Source organism: Anoplolepis gracilipes, chromosome 2 (assembly GCF_047496725.1).
Source record: "Anoplolepis gracilipes chromosome 2, ASM4749672v1, whole genome shotgun sequence".
NCBI lineage: Eukaryota > Metazoa > Arthropoda > Insecta > Hymenoptera > Formicidae > Anoplolepis > Anoplolepis gracilipes.
In genome coordinates this window covers 4,125,753-4,147,786 of record NC_132971.1, presented here as the reverse complement: position 1 = coordinate 4,147,786, position 22,034 = coordinate 4,125,753, and the positions used below count along the sequence as shown (strand labels likewise).

General features: G+C 33.1%; 1 protein-coding gene across 1 annotated transcript; it reads right to left on the bottom strand.

Annotated features, from left to right (window-relative positions):
• Nucleotides 1-278: 278 nt before the first annotated feature.
• LOC140676365 (uncharacterized) lies at nucleotides 279-11,317 on the bottom strand. Its single transcript, XM_072911333.1, has 6 exons — nucleotides 11,181-11,317; nucleotides 7,240-7,345; nucleotides 7,078-7,163; nucleotides 5,816-5,920; nucleotides 1,635-4,258; nucleotides 279-1,513 (listed from the first exon to the last, which is right to left on the bottom strand). The coding sequence occupies exons 1-6, from the start codon at nucleotides 11,206-11,208 to the stop codon at nucleotides 374-376; spliced, it is 4,089 nt and encodes a 1,362-aa protein (XP_072767434.1). The 5' UTR covers nucleotides 11,209-11,317; the 3' UTR covers nucleotides 279-373.
• Between the last annotated feature and the right edge of the window lie 10,717 nt (nucleotides 11,318-22,034).

Here is a 22,034-nt window from a genome sequence, read left to right as displayed (position 1 = left end):
AAATGTGTGTATACTTACTATTTATTTACTTTAATCATTTATTTATTTTACCCATTGTTAGATGTTCTATCAAATCAAACTTATATACTTTTACTTTATATATCGATCAATATTAAAAAATATATCGTTATATTCTATAATACAGACATCAACAGCTGAATTCATTTTCTCTCATTTAATATATTAATTTTCATCGTTAATATATTATTTTTTAATCTTTAATATATTATTTTTTTTTAATCTTTAATATATTATTCTAATTATAATTTTATAGAAGCTCAATTATATTATAATTAATTAATGCTGATAAAACTAATCAGCCAAGAAAGATAATTTTATATAATCTTTTAATCTTTAATTCTTGAGATATTTTTTAAGTATCTTTCGAGATCTCATGCTGTTCGAGGCTCAAAGTTTCATTTTTTGGAGCTTCGTTTGTTAGTTGCACACTGGGTCCGTTCTTGTCACTTTCATCATTGCGTTCATCGATCAATCCTTCAAGAATTGCCTGAACGTATTCCTCGCGACCTTCGTTGGTATCAAAAGAAAAACCAAGAGAAGGAACAAACTCGGTCTCGAAGATGGTTTTCACAGATTCCGTTGTCGTTGTCATAATCGATTCCTGCGTCGTCGTCGTTGTTGTTCCCGTTGTAGATGACGTTAAACTTTCCTCTCCAGCTTCGCTGGTTACATGCTTGCTCTCTTCTACAGGCAAACCAGTCTCAAAGTCCAAACTCCTTTGCACTTGTGGCAAATCGAAAACGAGTGGTCCAGCACGGATCAAATTACCACGATACAGAGGCTGTCCAAAATTTTCCGTCAATTGTTCCAGGATTTCCTCCTTTTGAACCGGTCGAGTGATTTTATTTTCTGCTTTTGATTGACTCGTCTTCTGTTTTGTTGCATTGTTGGAATTTACTTTAGAGGAATCATCAGAAGGCGGCTTGAGAGCAACGTTAATAGGAATCCTCGAAGTGTCTTCAAAAGAAGATACTTTGAAATCTGCATTTCCAATTGATATTTTGGTTTCGAACAGTGGACTTGACGTAACGAATGATGGTTCGTTGAGATCCAGATTCACCGATGTTTTCGGCTTGGCAATATTCACGGATGTTTCTAAAGCATCGAAGGACTTTACGTTTTTGAACGGCGTTCTGGTTTGAGAACGAAACAATAGCGGACTCGTCGTAACATCTGGTTGTTCATCAAGGTCTAGATTAAACGAATCCCTTAACTCGGGATCACTACGTAAATCTTTCGCGGAGAATGGTCGCGGCAATCGATCCAGTTTTAATAATTCAGCCATCAGCTGAAGGAGATTCAGCATACTCATATTTGAATTTGATTGCTTGAATTGATTGATTGTATCATCGACAATCGCGGAAAAATTGTTGTCTTTATTGTTTAAAGACTCGTGACTAGCATCGTGAAATTTCGAAATGTTAGTAATAGCGACTTCGTCCACCGGTTCGATCGACTTAATGATTTCAAAGTCATCATCTAACTCGTCTTTCAGAAACAGAACCAGATTGTTGGTGTTGTGTGATTAATCGACTAATAAAATCATCAGTCGTCGTCTCCAAGTCTTCGTCTCTCTTGACTGTAAAGGATATATACGGAGAATTATGTTTATCAATCGTCTCCTCGATCTGCTTTAAAGATCCTGGATGGATCGAGCGCGATAGATTATTCTCTGTTGCGTTCTTTTTAATTTTTTCTTCAGAAACGTTGATGTCTAGCACGCTTTTCGGTATAACTGTCTTCAAGTTTGATCTCTCTACATCGACATTACTGTCGATAGTAATCGGAGATTGTGTTGTAGAAGTCAAAGATTCGGAAATAAATGTCACCGAATTTCCCGGCTTACTCGTACTACTTGAAGAGATCAAACGTTCTAAAATCCTCGGGGTTGCTTTTCCACCGATCGAGACTGTTCTCGCTTCTACACTCGGCGTGGAAATCGCAACATTTGGAGCAATTACTGCAGAGTTCGTCTCGCAATGTTTCCCTTGTTTGTCAGACGTTGAAGAGTAGCATGGCAATCTGGAATTCGGTCTGGAGTCTACTTGAGCCTTGACAGCGTCTCTGATAGTGAACTGGAATCCTGTGTTATACTCTATTGGGATCTCTGTCTCACTTGTCGAGGAGTTTTGCGTCTTTTGCGAGTCTATGTTTTCTGTGCGATCAGATTGTGTTGTATATGAGTGTTCATTCGGCGGGACGAAATCACCAAAACCGTCGTTGTAATCAACGATCGGCGGAACAATATCAGTCGCGGGAATATTAACAATCGCTCGTTCATGTGACGTGGAAACGAGCCATGGGATGGAAGTAGATACTTCAGGTTGAACAGTTAAATGAACCCCTAAGTTAGGCGTCTCCGAAAAATCTGCGTAATCGACCAGCGACTGTTCTTCAATGTTAAATATCGATGATCGATCTTGATTGTTTGTAATGGCTGTGTCAGAAAATCGTGGAATTTCGGTGTTTGTCAATTCAGGATTCCAAGGAGTTTTGGAACTGTCGTCGATCGTTGTATGCGTCTCTTCGGGAACGTTGATGAAAAAACTTTCTACTGGAGGCCTCAAAAATCGCGCTGGTTGAGGAATCTCGAAATTATAGTTTAATCTGGATATGGAATTGTCATTGGAATTGGAAGTCGATCTGGTCGACGTTTTGTTCTGGTCCACGGTTATATGGCTGTCATTAAATGAAGAACGAACGATATTATTGTAAATCTTGTCATCGCTTCTTTTAGTGGTACTTATCGTAGATTTCGCAGTCGCCGAAATGGTTGATGCTTGCGCAGCATTAACATTTTGTTGCCGTTTTCTCAGCAGCGGAGTCGTCTTATCGCCAAAGTTTCTCGTGTACGTCGTCTCCTCGAAACTCTTCGTTGAGCTCGTGGTATCTTCTTCCGTCGATTGATTATATTTCGTCTCGTTGAAAATATCCGACTTCTTCAGGGTCTGTGACGAGTTCACGTCTTGTTCTTTCTCGTACGATCCCGAAGAATGATTTAGAATTGTCTGCGATGGAATAGAAGTCATCAGGCTTTCTCGCTCGTTCTTTACAGGATTTTGATTCTGTATAATAATCCTACTGAGTGGATTATTCAATGCTTGAGCGATTCCGATGCTGTCCTTTGTTTCAATATCTTCCAAACTATCCTCGCTATCGGGTTTGATTATCGGCCTGTCGTTCTGCTGTCTAAATATCTCTACATCTTTATCAATCGTGTCAGTCACGTTGATCCTGAAATTCGTCTGCGACTTTTCCTCAAAGTTGAAATTGGTTTGGTCATTTCCAGAGCGAATGCCGTTGTTTTTTTCATTACCTCGATCCGTTCCTGGTGACGAGGCACTCTCTGATTTTTTCGGAGCCTTATATCTCGTTTCTCTTTCTTTTAAATCAGTACTTTTCACCTCTTCATTCTGCCGAGTAATCGTGGGAGGAGTCACAGGAGTCTTGCTATGCGCATAAAGATGATCGGAGCTGTCCATTATCAAATCCAACTTGCTGTATGCTAGCGTGGAAGGTCGATAGGTCGTCGGCACTGTAGGCGAATAGAATCTTCGAGTGGTGGTAGTAACAGTAGGGACAGTAGGCGCGTAGGAAGTCTGTAAATGATTGGCGAATCTGCTGTCGGGTGTACGATAATTGTCCTGGAACTCATTATTGCCGATCTGATCCTGATAATCGTGTCGAATAATCAGAGAAGCATGGTAAGGCGATTGGTCTTTATTTTCAAAGTGCAATTTGCCTTGATGATACACAGAATTTATGCTTTTTTGCTGTTGGTGATCGTAATTGAAGAGTCGCCGCTCGTCCCGATGAGAATCCTTCAATCCGCTCGGCAAATCGTTTTTGATCGCGTCGACGGCAGCGTAATTTGTGATCCTGTGGAATCCTCCGGGCAAAAAACCCATCACAATTCTGCCATTAAGTGCGGAATAATCAATGATCCTGGCACCGCTATCAGGATCCACTAGACCGTCCTTAGTAACTTCTTCCGCAGAAGACTGCAAGCTAATCATCGCATACGCATTGCGGATCATCTCGTCGTCATCAATCTGGTAGCTATCGCGGTTTTTTTCGAGATATCTGTTGCTGGAGGAACAGTCGACCTTGGTCCACCAATCGCAAGTCAGCAATTTTTGGCTGAAAGTCGAACCGATCGGGCACAGAAAGGAGGATACCAACACGTCATGGCACACGTGGAAAACCTGACAGCCGGCCGCTTCGTCGGCGTAATACCCTGTTGAACAATGACAAACAAGTTTCTTGTGATTCTATTCATCTTTCCTTTTTAGAGAAAGTTCGTAATTTTTTCACATCTGATATAATTTCTTAAAAATATCGAAATAATGAAATCATAAAATTTGAAAAACGGATAAAAAATATTGTATAATAATAAAATTAATATATACATTGCTAAGATAAAATAAACATTAGAGAGCGACAAAAGCGAATAACTTACGCTTTAATGTAACCACATTATAATTAATTAAGAACAATTTAAAAGCAAAAGTGAAAAAACTTCAATTGCAGATATAAAAATAAAAAATTATTTAAAATTTACTTTTTTAATTTTGGAAGTAATATAGGAATAGTAAAACTATGGCAATATGATAAGATAAAATAATACCTATTAGAAACTTATTAAGATTAGAAATTTGTTATGTATTTGCGTTATGACAAATACTTAAATTTCATAGCACTTATGTAACGATTTTACATAGACCCACAGTGTGCAAAGTTGTTTTTCTGACTTCATCTTTCTCTTAGATTATCTAATGTTTGCGGTTAGCATAGTCAGAGCACTAAGTTAAAGTAATACAACAACAGCGTAGAAAATTAAATCGAATTAAATATTCGCTGTATGTCATCAAACGATAATGACAATATACGATAATAACGGTAACGATAATAATTCTTCGGTGCATCTGCTTAATTCATTAAGAAATCGATAATAACAAGTTTGATTCTGACATAATTCTTACATTAGAAAACGAAATCAAGTTATACATTATCAAACAAAATAAAGTTACATTAATTTTATTTTATAAAATCTCAATTTTTGTATATATATATATATATATATATATATATATAATTTATAACAAAAAGTATAAATTTATACATTTTAATATAATATAAATAATATAATATAAAATTAATATAATATAAAGTTAATATTGTATAAAGTTTAGAAATTCATAAATAATTATAAAATTAAATAGAAAAAATGAGGCCTTTGTTTTAATACATTTTAATAAATTAAGAAAAAATATATGGTCAGTGAAAATCGCCACATTGTCTATGTATTGTCTTATCGCATCTTATCGGTATTAATTAAGTTAACGAACTTTCTGAAAATTAATCGAGTGCCTCTAAATTAGCAGTCTCCGAAGCACATATTGATACGCTTGCGAGAAAGAAATCGATTGCATTGTTTATTATATTAGCAATTAGTGAAATCTATCCCATCTCGCTATATCTTATTACCGTTTATGTAGCGAATCTAATTGCTTCCTCGCGCAAGATAATCCGTATTATATCCGTATTTAAAAATATCATAATCACACAAAAATCTAGTTGAACAAAAGTATTCAACTGAATTTTTTGAATTTAATATTGAATCCATAAAAAAATCTTTTCGAGATTTCAAAACCTTATGTAATACAAACTTAGAAATGTTTTGCACTTTAGAAGAAAAATAATTTTATGCATAATTTACGCATAACGCATAATAATAATCAAAAGGGTATGTGATGAGGCATGCGATGTAATTTATTCATATATATGTACTTACCACGTGAGCGTCCTTCACAAGTAAATCCTGTCTGAGGTAATGTCGTGTAGGCGGGATAGTCGACGCCTGGCTCACCTGGCACATTTTTTCTGATGTCAGATAGATCTACAAAATACAAGCAGATTCATCTCTTCAGATAGCAAAGATTAAATTACGTACCTAGAAACCATTTTTAATTTGACGAGCTGTCTAGAGAATTAATGAGAAATGCCTATTTCTTTATGATTTATAAGTGTCGAAAAGTTTACATAATTTTTCATAACACACAGATAATTATTTATAAATTTACAAAAAATGCATGTATAAAATTCCAAAAATTAAATATCTTTAATTCACAACCATCACATATTTATCGCATTAGATAATATAATGAGATCGATAATTAATGCGTCATCTCTATTTAGATAATAAAGTATGTATAATTTTTTCACGTATAATTAAAAAAAAGAGAAAAAGAATATGTCGTTAAGTATCTACTAGACACACCGAGTTCCATCATTACTAACCAAGGTCGTAGAAAATAGGCCGCGATGATCATGTCTATGATATTTAAATCTTTGCCCGTGTTCGGACAGATAATGTCTTGTAACTTGTATCCATATAATCAGCAAGATTTTACATGACCTATTCGACTCTCGCCTTTCATATAAATATTATACTCCGCCTTTCTCATGAGCGATAATCCACTCGTTATATTGAACGATTAATATTCACATATGCATCTATCTACGTATATTTATAATTGCGATTAAAAAGATGTTTGTAATGTCAATCTGAGTACATATAACGAGAGGATAGTTTTACGAGAGTAAAAGAATAAATTAGTTAAAAAATTACAGTTATATAATGAAGTAAAGTTTTAACTCATAATTACCATAAAATTATGTCATCAAAAATATTTTGTAATTATCGAAGATGCGTCAACATCCACTTTCATCATTGCGCGTAGGTTTAGTTTAAAGATAACTATCCTACGCCTCATATATATGTATATTGTAATGTACAAAGAAAATAATTACGAAATGTAAAAGTGAATAAAGCAGTGTCCACATCTTGATCTTAACTAGGAAATTTCATTGCCTATTAAAGGATAGTCACAAAGAAGAATGAAAGATCAAAGAAGCGTAATTTTCAAATAGATTATAAAGTTCAGAGATACTTGGAGGGATGTGTCGAAGGATCCCGAAATCGTAAGATTAATGGTTCTTAGAGTTCACGGATAGAAATTGATCCTCAATGAAGAATGATAAATGACCACTTACCTGTCACATAATCGTATGGATCGTATTCGCCGCCCGCGGATCCGTAGCTGTCGAATGATCCGTCCTCGTTCGGATCGAAATATTTCCTGCAAAAAGTAAACGGTTTAATCAATTCGCAACATAATCAAGTTTAAGGAAGAGACCGCTTCGTGGGGAACATACCTTCCTCTACTTCCGTCAATCGCTCTGCGTGACAGGAAGCTCCTCCGCGGAATTTCATGTTCAAGACTTCGCTCGACCGTGTTGTACAAGACCGCCGTCACGAGACCTACATGGAGAATACCCATAGATCATTCACAGAAGAAAGTACTTGAATGAATATTATAGATTATGCGAAAAGGAGTTTTACTATAAAAGAGGAAGATAAAAAAAATATCTTACTATAAAAAATATAAATGTAATATTATATAATTATATATTATTTAATATTGTTGAAAATTAAAATAATTTAAATAAAATGAATAAAATAAAATAAATTTAATTAATTAAATTAATTAAATGCGTTAGAAATATAATACACATTTTTTTATAAAAAAGGAGACACATTTAAAAATTAAAATCTACTTAAGTTTTTGCTAATAAACAAGAAAAAATGTCTTGATGTGTTTTTGTGGTTTTCATCTAGTGTTAAGTCTGCGAGTTTTGATTGTTTGAGAATACATAATGCCGTAGAGGCGTGCGATTATGCCGATCGCTGTGAATATCGTTCGATTTGGGTTTCGTAATCGAAAGAGCGTGGCGTGAAAGGTCGCTCGGGACATCAAAGATCGTCTCCACTGTTGCACTTTTGAGGCCAAGCTAAAATTCGATTTGCGCTCCACAATCGATTAGACAAGGTAAGCCCGTAATTCACGATTGACCATGAACGATTATTCTCGTCACGACTGCACATCAGGTCAGCGGTTGACCCCGAAGAACCTCCAAGAGACTTGCACGAGAGTAACGACGAGCGGTCTCTTTGCTCGATCTCTAACGCGGCAAACAAGTTTGATTCTATCTCGTAATTCATATTTGCGCTTAGAACGATGCTGAGCTATGCATCGGACGATGTTATTATCATAGTCGCGATAATTTCACATTTCCCGCAACTCAGTAAAATCGAATTTTCTCTGAAAAGGCAAGACGGTAGATGCTTATGTGATAGATGCATCTCAAAGAGCGCAACTCTAGATAATTGTCATTGCTTTATATAATACAATTATATAATTATATAACGTTATTTGACATTACGCAATGTAGTATAAGATAAATATGATTCGAGGGCTCTCACTGACCGTTCGAATGGTCAGTAATGAAAAGATGATGAATTTTCTCGACTGTATAACGCACTATTCTATCCTCTGACTTTTCTCTTTGGATTAAATGCAAGTAAAAACTCGATATTGAAAGAATTAAAATTAACTGCCGAGTCTAGTCGATCGGATCTTTTGTTAGAATTATTTGTCTCAAAAAATTGCACATTTTATATATAGTATAATAATGCTAAATATTATATTAAAAATGTTTTCATTGTTTCAAAAGCATTAATTTTTTTCTTCTTCAATAATATGTAGAGAAGTCAAAGTGTTTACGATTTTGTTGTATAATTGTACGTGTACGAGTTGTAACGCATAGCTCAAATAATGCACTATTATATGCTTGTCATAAACCCATCAAGGATTCAATGTCTATAATTTCGTTGTTATTACTCATAACAGTCAGCAATACGTGAAATCTTTTGAAAGGCCGACAGTCTAGTGTTCTTGAATACACGTGCTCTCCGATTGTGTCTGCCATTTTCAGCGTCATCAATGACATTAAAAAGACGCAAAGGCCACGTAGAATGAGCACGACAAAGACCAGTGGTCGTGATAGAGCGTGCTTACTCTCCTAGTGTTACAAATTGCTCAATGAGCCCATGAATTATTTCCCGTTCGACTCATCGTGTCATTATACGGCCAGATAATTCGAAAAAAAGGTATGCATGACCTTCTATGAGAGAATGCATCGAAATGCGGCAAAAGAAGCCGAGTAATTAGCAACGTCAGTTTCTGATGGCGAAAGTCTTCTCGACATTCTTTTAATATCCCCACGTCACTCGAGATAAATCGGATTTCGCAAATTAATATTTAAATTTATTCTGAACAATTGATTTTACAAATATTATATTAATATTGAATTAATACATTAATATATTATAATATATTAATATTATATTAATTTGTTAAACATTTGTTGGTCATCTGTAAAAAATATAAAATTTGGAATTTTGAGATAGAATAAGTTAGAAACGAATAAAGGATATCTGTAATTAAATGTGTTATGCGTTATATGTAGTTATAATAAAATTATATTTTTTGATGAACTTTCTATTGATTTAATTTTATTGTATTCTATTGATGTAATTTTTTATAATACTTTATAATAACTTTTACATTTAAATATCTTGAAATCAAAATTAATTATATTAAAAATTTATTTTTATTACTTATTTACATACATTTTATTACATTTCTTATATCTCTATATGTTAATTCATCTAAATATTAATAAAAGCAAAGATATATAATTAAAATCAAGTTACTATATTAATATTGTAATAAGGATATTTCAATTGTAAACTATTTTTTCGAAAAGTTATTAAAAATACTCGAGATCGATAAATCTGCATAAAGGGTACAGAAATTTCATTTGACAGTAGTCAATGAATCCATGTGATATTATTGGTGTTCATCACGAGCTACACGTTCAAGAGCGTTAACTCAAAATGCCAATGTATTTCACGCACAGGCAATAAATTGTTCACAGTAATTAAGAAGATTTACACGGCACGTTTATAAATGGATGCATGTCGAATTGTTGAAATCGTGACAAAAAAAAACCGTGTAATAAGTCTGATGTGCAAGGCTTTGGGATACCTACGTCATAAAATCCTCTTTATTTATGAGCATATTATTTTAGCGATGTGTTCTTACCAGCATTGCGTAAAACGTCATCTCAAGTTTACATGAATGGACTGTCGCGGCGAACGTAGATGAGCGGTCTCTTTAATTATAACGCGCGCATGGTGATTGATTAAGACTGCTACCGGCGAGAACGTGTGAAGCAGCGTGAGAGATTGAGCGTTATATAATGTGCGAGATGTTACGGATAGAGGAAGAAGAAGAGGCATTTAAAATCTTTATATAAATTATAATATAAATATCACATGAGATTTTAGTTTTATCTTACGATTAATTAAGGGTTACGTCAAAAACCCGACATGTCTATTTACAGTAATGATAGTTTATTTTATCGTTGTAAATATTATTATTTAAAACTTTAAAGTAAAAATTGAAGTAAATTGTATATAATAAAGAAATCAAAATCTTTGGTTAAATATTGATTTAAATATATAATTAAAATTATGTACTTACAGAAACTGCCACGAAGTTGTTTCTTACCTTTTTCATCGATCCAATATAATCCAATATAATCGAATTGAATGGCAAATTATAGCATTCATATATAATAATATATGACACGCAATTAAATAATTATTATTTAATTGCGTGTTATTTAATAATTATAAAGCAACGTCATACTAATTGACAAAGTATTTAATAAATTATCGATTATCAGGGATTATGTTTAATGACTAAAATATATAATCATTTGTAAATTAATTTATACTTTATACAGAACACATTTAAAATGTTACAAGAATAAAATTGTTTTAGAGCAGACTGTTTTGTGTTACATATAGTCGCGATTGTTGTAAAATTTTATCATGAGTCATTGGCCGAGTCATTGGTCGAGTTCCCATCGACATAACTAAAATTCACGATCTCCGGCAAGCGCTTTCATTATTTTGCCGGCGTTTAAAATTGTGATTCCGACATGTACGTCGCCGTCGTTAAGAAATTACATATTCAATCTTGATCGATAAAAGCCCGCGTTCGATTAACATACGTATAGCTTGTGTTATATACGGTCTGCGGTTGTAAACTAACAGGCGATTTAAATAAAGGAACAGCGGGTGGTCGAAGAGGATATTTCGCATCACTATCACTCGTGTGATCGGCGCACAATAGATCGACTCCGTGGGAACCCGTTCAGACTCCCCCACACACGTGGACACTTACACAGAGTGGACAGGGTAATTTTTGGCATTTTGTCGCGGCAGACGGGGGCTCCGATTACGCTCGTCCACCGTGAAAAGCAACGGCGGATGCGCTGCGCACCTTCGACGCGGTCCCTTCGACTCGACTCTGACTCTCGGCTCTTCCTCTCGACCGGGACCCGTCGCGTCTCCTCGCCGGCCGGCGCGGTAGGGATCCCATAAGATCGTGGGACCTCTTGCCTTTCTTCTTCTCGCGGGGGCCTCTCACCTGCGCCTATCTACGGGCCATCCCTCGCGCGAGGAGGAATTCCGCGCGAGTCGCGCCTTTCGCCGGAATCTCTCCACACGTTCAGGAGGATCCAGTTCCTCCGCTTTAAAGACGGACGAATTAACAATCCCGATGATCAATGCAAATTAAATTTTCTCTGTCCTCAAGTGGTCGAATATATACACAACACGTCGTTTAAAGTCACGAATATTGGTTATCTAGTTGTAGCTTTAATGCCTTGACTATTTCATTAGCTGTCATTAATCGAGAATCTATTAGGTATTTAGTACTGGCTCGCGCATTGTACGCGAAATTAAAAATAAATTCTTTGGATAAAACTTTCATTATGTTACGCGATCCATAAATATTTTCATTTAAGTCGTCGATGTTCCTGGATATAGAAAGCGAAGTTATATCGCATCCATGAAGACTTAAAGTCGATATGTGCACGTGGAAAGCTACTTGTAATTGAAATAAGGCGACACGCGTTATATAAGTTCGATGACATTGCCTCGATTCGCATACACACGTGACCGTTTTCGCCTTTTGCATAACCGGCGATCTCTCTCCCACTTTCGGCTTTCCTCTTCGAAGCGCGAAGTGACCGCGGCTGCAATAAGTCTATAAACACGCTATTTTCACCCAGTGTGTGTGACTTTTCGAGGCCACGCGGGTCGCCTCTCGCTCATATACTCGACATACTAGTTAACGCTAGCGATCGGTATCTTAATTAAACGAGCGCTTGCGTGACCCTCGCCTAAAGCGCGTTGAAGCTTTTTTGTTTAATTAAATTTTTTTACGATAGGAAGGAGAGGCACTTCGTAGCAAACCCCAGGCGCTAAAATTAGAGCATACATTTCGTCGACACATGCGGTACATTACGCGTGCAAGGCACTGCGGAAAGTAGACAGTCTGACAGATATACGAGATACACAGGCTATCCTTCAGGCCTTAATGTTAATAACAGATTTTTTATGCTTAAACCAGACATCAAGTTTTAACACGTGTTTTATGTACAGATATTTAAATTTAATATATAGTCCTTACATATAAGATAATAAAAAAAAAAATTTTTATTATATTTTATATTTATTTTCAACGTTCTAGAAATTATTATTTCTTTTGTAAATTTATTATTGAATGATTTTATATCGAATTATATAAGTGATGCTTATTTTTCTCTAAAATAATTGATAAGATAAAAATGATATTTTAGAGGATTAATTTCTCGTTTGAAGAGACTTACGTTCCCAGTAATGACGCGAGAGTGAATCCGTGCCTGCCGCGAAACGTTACGTGAAGCCGGTCAGTGGGTATACGCGCATTGCATTCTCACGTAACAGCAGCGGGATGCTGATGGATGGTAAGATGCTCGCGCACACGTCCCTTTCGCCCGCTTCTCACCGTCGCGTCGGTCAGGGGACTTGTGGCAAAACGGCAAGCGCAATCATTTACGATAACCATGCGCTTTCATGCAGAACGGTACCGTTGTAACGCACAAGCCGCGTAATGGCAAAAAGGCTTATTGTGCGTCTTACGTCACGTTGTGCTCTTGCAAATGCATATGTATACATATCATATATTGGTAGCAAGGCGAAATGCTCGTTTACATAAAGCTCAAACTCGCCGCTTCTCGAAGATGAAATCCCCTGATGATTTTTCCGCGTCTTACGAAACTCTAATGAAAACTTGGATAAATTGTATCTTGGCAAAATTGACCGTACTTTGCATTTAATTCGAGCATCTCATGCGTGTTATTACTCGACATAAAATCTGAAATACATTCAAAATAACGATATATAATATGCACTTACTCTTTATTTTATAATTTATAAAATTACTTGCCAAACTTAACATTTTCGAAATAAGCATAAAATGTAAGTACTTTCCGAGCATGACGTTTGTTGTTTATGAAATGATTCATTATTGTACATAACAAATCGAACAAATGAGAAAGCATTAGACAGACTCGATTTATTCAAGTCTTATATTCAGCCGAGAAAAGTTGTTCAAGGATATATTATGGATCACGCAGGACATTGTACTGTGACGTTAATGGAATTGCAACCGACAATATGACAAGGTGGTTAAGTGGCTAGCCGCATATAAGCCCGACGACCTAAACCGCAGGAAACGAGGGACATTAGAATGTCTGAAACAAGAGGTTTTCTTATCCTATAAAACCAGGTAGCGATAGCGGAGGCGAAAGATAGGAAAAAAGTCCTTTCGCCAAGGATGATGGTGATTGGTCTGTCTGTAACGGTCTCGTCAAGGATAGAATTTATTAACGTTCGTTAGCGCGCTCCTGTATACGCGTTTACTTATGCAAATCAAAAAGATGCCGATATTTGCTCAGGCAAGTATTATTATTGACTTTCATCGGCATGACCCTGTTTACAACTCACGTATATATAAACTCAGTAGGCTTGAAAGGGAAGTTCCATGGAGACTTTCTTCGCTGAGAAGTCGTAAGTAAATCGAAAGCAAAATATCATCGCGATATGCAACTCCTTTTTTGTGTTTTGACACCATATCTAGTTAGTAATAAAATCAAGATGTTAAAATGATAATCAATTCTTTTGCTTAATTCATTAATTAAATTTAATTAAAACAATGACTAATTATATTAAGTGAATTTACAATTTAAAAGCAATCTAATTATATTTTCCTTTAAAAAACACTCATGTTAATATATTTAAGTTTTTTTATATACATTACACACGTACGCGTATGTGTGTGTGTGTTTTTGTGTGTAATATAATTGTTTTAGAAATAATATAAAAACTCTTTAAAGAGAAATTAATTAAATAATTAAATTAATTAAATTATATTTTTCAGCTGCACACATACATATATACACATTTATACACATAGATATACAAATAGAATAGTCAGTTTCCTTTGCAATCATCCCAAATAAATTATTAAAGATATAACGAAAAAGCGATATTCGACAAAATTTGAACGGTCTTGCGAGAATTATGTGTTTGCGCAGATTACGATCGAGTAGGATATGTTTACGGTGCGTAAGTATCTTAACGAGCTGTGATGAATCAAGAAACTCGTGTAATGATCCATCGACTAATTTCATGATTCGATATAATTATCGATACCATTACGTCCAAGATGTTTTCCCCGCTGAAGGCAGACTGCGTTTGCCATAAGTTAACGTAAATTTCACAATTTCCGCTCTCTTGTGAAAGCGCTCATCGCATGGCGAAGCCAATGAAGTAATAGAGATCTCTGGTTCAAAATCATTTGCCTTTAATTAGATCAGTATCAAATAAGGTAAGAAAAAACGAAGATACGCGAGTTTTTGTACTTAAAGAAGATTTGATGCACTCATTACGTTGGGTTATTCAGCTTATTGTTAGATGCAATCATTAGATTTTGAAATCATCTTGTGAAGTAATATTAATGTATCTATATTGTAATATTATAGAATCAAATCTTTATCGGTTCAAATATAAATTTCATGATAACTTATCTGTTTTCCATATATAAATAATTATATAAATAATATATAAATAATTTAACATTTGTTTAGAAAGATTTATTGCAAAATAATTGATATATATATAAATTTATAATATGCTAGGCAAAATTGTTTTCCTTTTTATATGTAATACTTTTCTTACGAGAAATTTAGATATATATATATACATATTTCTTGTACAAGAGATATATAAAAAAAAAATAATTCTGTCTTTGCAAATGTAATTTTTGAAAAAAGAATTGAAAAAAATTTTAATATATCATAAATTTTTTCGTAAAATTGTATAAACTTCTTTTTATATATATGAGCTTTTTGCAATAATATGTACTTTCTATTCTCGCTCGTTGATTAGGCACTCCTTTAGAGACGCAATTAACGCAGGTGTAATAGCTTGCTGTCAACGTCCGTGAAGCGTGTCAAAAAATTGGCCGCACTCTCGTGTTCTTCCGGGTAGAGGCTGAACGTATCCCTCGGATTGTAATTGAAATAGCACACAAATATATATACCGCTTAAATACAAATATCATAAGATCATGAGAACAAATTGGATAAAGATTATGGCTCTTAGAAACTGAAAAGAACTCATCGGTCCTGCATTCCAAGTGGAAATCTGTTATTACGTTGTCACGATTCTATCAGCGATACAATTATTAGACGATAATATCGTACGCGAATGCAGTGGATCGAAATAATTACCGCGATATTTTTCGCGTTTTGCTGTAATTTGTAATTGAAGGAGTGAAGGGTTTGGCAATACATGACATGTAATGAACAACATAATTTCTATACTCTTATAGAAATTATATTTATAAAAATTTATTTTATTTCAAGAGTTCTATATTTAATATATCTAGACGCATATAGGGCGTTTTAATTGCTCAATATCTTTTTCATTTCTCGAGTAATTGAAATAAAATTTTCTTTACGCCTGTATAGTAATATAATTTATTTTTCTCATGTATCATTTATTTATTTTCTCAGTAATTTATTTATTTATTTATTTAGTTATATTTTTCATTAATTTGGGTTAACCTTCTATACAATGTTACAGAAAGAAATATATAATATAATAATATTTATATTATATTTACGTATCACACTTTATTACACTGTCCATTCACTAATAAAAAAATATAAATATAATTCTTAATTTATTTCTTACACAATTATTAGCGTTATAAATCATATGCATTTGCGCAATATTGTTTATGTTCTTCCATTTTTATGACCGCCTGGAAAGCAATCTTTCGCAAGCCATTCTATTTCCGAACTTTATGTGGACGACTTTCTATCAGACCCACCTTCTTGACCCGTGCCAGTTCTCGAGCTGACAAAGAAAAAATGGCTCTTCAAGATAAGATTCGGATACCTATGACATAAAAGAAGAAATCTTAATCCTTGCAATAAATTTCGAAACGTAATAAAGTGACATGTAATTTTTTAAATCAATTTATATAAATTTTAAATTTTAATTATACTAAAATAATATAGATAAGTTTTAAAATTTTGAAAAATATTTATTTCTTTGGAAAATGTCTTAGAATTAAAAATATTAGAAGATGTCTTAATATAAATTACACAAGTATATTGAGTTTAGAGAGATAAACTTAATAATGCGACACAATTCACGTATTTTTTTAAGAATAAAAGATTTAAAAAATTTAATAGATATTATATATTAAAAAATAATTTATATGTGGAATTCGCTGTATCTGCAACGCGAAAAATTAAGTTTGCACGTGTGTCAAGAAGCTTAATTATTTGTGCGCTCATTCCAGTCTCGACTTTAGACTAATAAATAAAATACCTCTTGAACTTTCGACATTTCTAAAAGTTTACCCGGTCTGCCAAGAGCAATATCCAATCGTTATCATTATTGAGATGTAAGTAATAGTTTGTAAAAACTTGGATACTTTCTATATTAAAATATGAAAAGAAAGACGAAGACATTAAGTGGCAAAATAAAATAAACAATTATTGCTTAAAATTTTGAGTCAAGATTGTTGGATTATTTGTTCACATTTATAAGAATATATGTTCTTATCCGAACAATAAACAATTTTATCATGAAATTTTCTATTTTTAAAGAGTGATATTTATATATTTTTTATTATTATGAAGACATAATAATCAATATTTTATGTTTTTGATGTACTTAAGTATTTTCAAGCAAGAAAAATAAAAGTTGATAATAGTAAATGTTATACAAATACATGTATACATTTACTGTTTATATTCTATTACAATGCTATAAATATATAAGAATAAATCATAGTAAATAATAATAGAGAAAATTATTTTCTTGATTTTTTATAAATATTAGTAATTATTAATTTCTCGTTATAGTAACGTATTTATAAAATATGTCGATATAAAATATAAACTCTCTGTTTAAGTATATATTTCGAATATATATTAATTTATATTACTATTTATATTTTTATTTTATCTATAAATAAAATAATAATAAATATTTTAATTTTAATAACTTTTATTTAAGTAGCATTTTACTCTATATGTAATTATAAAATAAATTCTTATTTTTCTTTTTTATAAAATGTTTAACTAAGATATCATAGGAAACTGTAAAGCTATATTAAATGTATAAAGCATGTTTAGGTTGATACTCGCAACGCCAGATGGTGCAATAAGTTTGATGCAGCCAAATGCTCTGTAACAATTTTATATACGTAATTCTTTAAAAATGATTCACTCTTTATAAATGATAAGAAACCACATGTAGCTATTTATATATATGCATAATCTTGTAATTATTCTAAGTATAATATAATATAAAAATTTTTTAGGTTTAAAATGTAAAATAATATATTGAATACTTTCTATATTTCTTGCGATTCTCTATATACTATTCACTATATATGTTTCATTAGAGAAGTTAAAAAATCTAATGATTTTTTGATATTTTATATCATCTTTTGCATAAGTTTTAATTTTTAATGTACTTTATATTAGAGTAATCAATTTTTTTTCTGCGATTCCACTAAATGTGACTATGTGGTAACTACATATAAAGAAAGTGCAATAATTACAATGATGTACAAAGTTCGGATCAGTGGATAAAGCCAGTCGCAAACCTGTCGCAACGATTGCACTTTGTACATTCGGCACAAAGGCATTCTATAGGATTGAGAGTCGAAAACGACAGAACTGGTCTTGAATTATCTATTCGTCTATTAGTCTTATCTTGAAAGCACACAATTGACTTTAAACAGATGATAGGGAAACGAACGCGACATTGGAAGAATTTCAGTCGGTTTAAATAATTATCTTTTTCGATTCCAATCGATCACTATATACAATCAAACGATATTACTATGATACTTGAACAGCCACGTGCGTTATCTGTCAGACACGCGTTTCTTTTATACTTGGCAACTAACACGCAATCAAAAACAATTAATTGTCTATTTAAAAATCCATGAGTCATTGACTAATTTATAACATAAATTTTTACTTTTATTTTATTTGATTAAAATTAATAAGATATAATAAGATTGTTGTTAATGATATTATTAAATAGTCCCGCGTAGAAAAACAAAACATTTACATAGGTAATAGAAAAAAAATTTTAAAGGTAATTATAGATAATATTATGTTATATAGATGTTTCTTTCAAACATATTTAAAAATTAAAGATATATCCACATGTTAAGAGAACAAAAATATCAGCTAACAAGATAAAAATTTTATGCATAAAAAAAACACATTTTAATCAAACTAATCTGAAATATAATCAATTGAATGAAATGAAATAACTCACAAATCACAATGAGTTTTTATTGAATCGTTCAATAGTATTCTAAAAATATAAACAACAACCATTTGATAAATTTCGTGTGCAAATTGGATAAAATTCTCGTAGATTCGATTTATCTCGGAGACAAATAAAACGATTCGGGGAAAAAACTCGGTGCAATCACATTCGATCGACGAGCGGCAATTTGTTGGCCGTGATCCCCCTCCATCGTCAAACTTTGCCGCTTTATTGCGCAATCGACGAAGAAGAAACTAACTCGCTGAACTTGTCGCAGATTCTCGTGCACGTGGACCAGGATGACTCACATAATTTATGAGCGAGGAAAGCTTCTCTTCCGGAAGTAACTCAATCCTCCTCCCCGCGGCATCGATTCCAGCCGTCTCTCCACTCTAAAGTTCGCGATCCGCAACATGACTCATAGTAACACTCTGTTACGAGATTCATTTCAAGGTCATCGATCCGCCCACCGAATGAGAATATCGTGCAACCGAAATGTTCATTGTTGAAAAAAACGGACATCGGAAAAATGAAAAATTTCCTAAAAATATCAGAAGATTATTTAATTATATTTTACTGTCTCTAGCTTTTCCTCTTTCTTTCAAATGTAACATAAATATAATGTATATAATGTAATATTAATAACAATGATAAACATTATAATAATACAACAAGTAAGAAATAATATAATAAAAAATAGTAGAGTAATCTTACTCGAAATTGTTAAAAAAAATTTATTTAAATAAAATTAAGAACTCTCTTTTGTGTGTGATTTATTTCTCACAATATTATTTCAATTCTTAAATTTGCGTGCATTAATATAAATATAAATTCAAGATTAATAAAATAATAATAAATTATATGTATAATTATAATATATCATAAAATAATAAATTTTTTATATATACACAAATAGATTAATAAGCAAAAAAATAATAAATTTGTTATTAGTGTTTCAGTTTTCTTCAATATGGCTATTTAATAGTCATCACATTTTTTCTCTCGCACATAAGATATTATTCAAGAGGATTATCTCTATACCTTTGCCGTTTCTCGAACAATATGCGATACTCATCTTACTGTACGGTATTCTTAAGTTCACCGTGTTCTTCTCGGGTAAACGCGCGCAGCTTGAGTCCAGTAGGGTAAGGCGCAGGTTAAAACTTAAAGGCGACCTAGAAACCGAGTGCAGCAGCAACAGGTGGTGGCAGGTAGGCGACTCGGGGGGATGGCGGCGCGCGCGCGACTCGGTGACTCATGGGGTTGCTCCGAGAATGTTGATCGCTCCTCGCAATCCCCGCCGTCTTTACCTGGATGACTCACATACCAGTCGACACACACAACACACGCGCATTCTTACCGCTCGAGGAAATATGTGGACCTACTTTTTGTCGAACGCCCGCTCATTCAGACGGATCTCTCTCCCCCCTTGCTAAACTGGTCAAACGTATTCAATGGAAACCCCCGTTGGTCTCTTACTTAAAAAGGTGTCTGACATTCGATGCGGGCAGGACATTCTTTCGTAGATCCTGGAATGTAACATTTATAAGATTAGTTTCTTTTTAACTCATGAAATGCTGGTGAGAAAATATACAATGAAAACTTTCGAGAGAGATTAGAAAAAGATAATTCACATAAATCAGCTGTTCGCATATTAGAGATAAATTTTCCAATTAAAATTAAATAATTGATTTGGAAAAGGAGAATATCATTTTTATATAACTTTTTATATAACTCTTTTTTTTTTTTTTTTGCACGTTACATTGTAGATATGTTTTCAAAAGTTTAATTTTCTGTTACGAATTTATTGTTACGATGTTTCCAATCAATAGAGTCACACATAATCTACATATGACTTATACGAATTGCAGCAAACATTTCCTGACAGAAATAATCAAACATGCTTATGACAGTTACATACACGCGTATCGATTGACAATACATGGCGATACACGATTCAATGACTAGTAGCACACTTAAAGAAAAAAGTGAATAGTCGATGAAATTATATAACTACATATCAAACAACGAAGTAGCACGCATGTATTAAAACACACATGTACATGCAAGTGACGTTTTTTTATGTCACGTATCATTTTCAGGCAAAATGACGAAATAAAATCAATCATTAAGATTACTCGGTTTGAAATAAAAAATCTAAAACATACATTTTTAGCAAAAATCTTCGATTATAGAAAACAGAAAACGCGAGATTTATACTAATTGTAAGATTCTCGTTTGTGAATGAAAACGGTGATTCGGAAATTGATACAGTCCATTGAACGCGCCGGTGTGTTCATAATGATTTTCACAGAAGTCAGGTGGAGTGTGAATGAAATACCATTGTAGTATACTACACGAGCCATCACTCGCGACTTCTGAGAAAATTTCATTCAGTATCTGTTCGTGATCTACGGTGGACTGGTGTCATAACGCTGCTAGTTCCGGCTTCCAGCGATGATTCACGAGATACTTGAACAGCGAGTTCGAGAAATCGATCTTCCGGGAAGCGCACGAAACATGTAAGATTTTATCAATCAAAGCAGGTCGTTCACAAAGTCATATATTAAATAATAAACCATTTTTCGAAATATATTATTATTCTTATAAGAATTAGTTTTTTATGCTCATTATGCCAATTTTGTTTAATATTAATTGTTTATCATTTAGAGCTCTTAATTATATTGTCATATATTAGTCATATATGTATATTATATGTTTGATTCGCTGGTGAATGGAGCTTAAATTTTCTGAGCCGAAATTATTTATGCTTTCATCGGAATGAGTGAAAGTCTTGGAATGCGTATATGATTTGAAAATACGTCCGAAAGAAATTATTTGTATCGTTAATATTTAGTTTTTAAATAATGGAATGCGAAAATATGTATTTATTAATTCGAAATATGTATTTATTGTTTAAGGTATCAAATTAAATTAAAATTTGCTTATTCAGCATAGTAATTAAGAATAAAAAATTTAATTATCTACGATTAAGAGAATCGGTATAATTTTTTTAATAACAATATTGTAAAAGATTGAACTATCATCTGCTCCTGGATTCTCACAATATAAATCATATAAACAAGTTGCACAAAAAAGATATCAATCATTAAGCGAAATATTATGCAAGTTTATTTTTGCGTTGACGTCCATCGTTTTTTAACTTCGGGAAATATGCATTTTTTTCAACAGTCCTTATGTCTAATAAACGTGGTAGATGAGTCATGTATTAGCGATGCAAACAAATACCTGTGAATGTTTTGAATAATGTTTAAACAATATCCAATGACAGGTATAGCGAGTTGCATATTGAACAATTAGAGTGCAGCTGTTTCAT

Excerpts from the sequence above, each read along its gene's own strand:
- LOC140676365 (XM_072911333.1), bottom strand. The coding sequence starts at position 11,208 with ATGCCAAAAATTACCCTGTCCACTCTGT. Across the intron at positions 5,921-7,077 it reads TCCATACGATTATGTGACAG|ATCTATCTGACATCAGAAAA; the intron begins GTAAGTGGTCAT and ends TGTATTTTGTAG. Across the intron at positions 1,514-1,634 it reads AGCAGATCGAGGAGACGATT|AAAGACGAGTTAGATGATGA; the intron begins GATAAACATAAT and ends GTTCTGTTTCTG.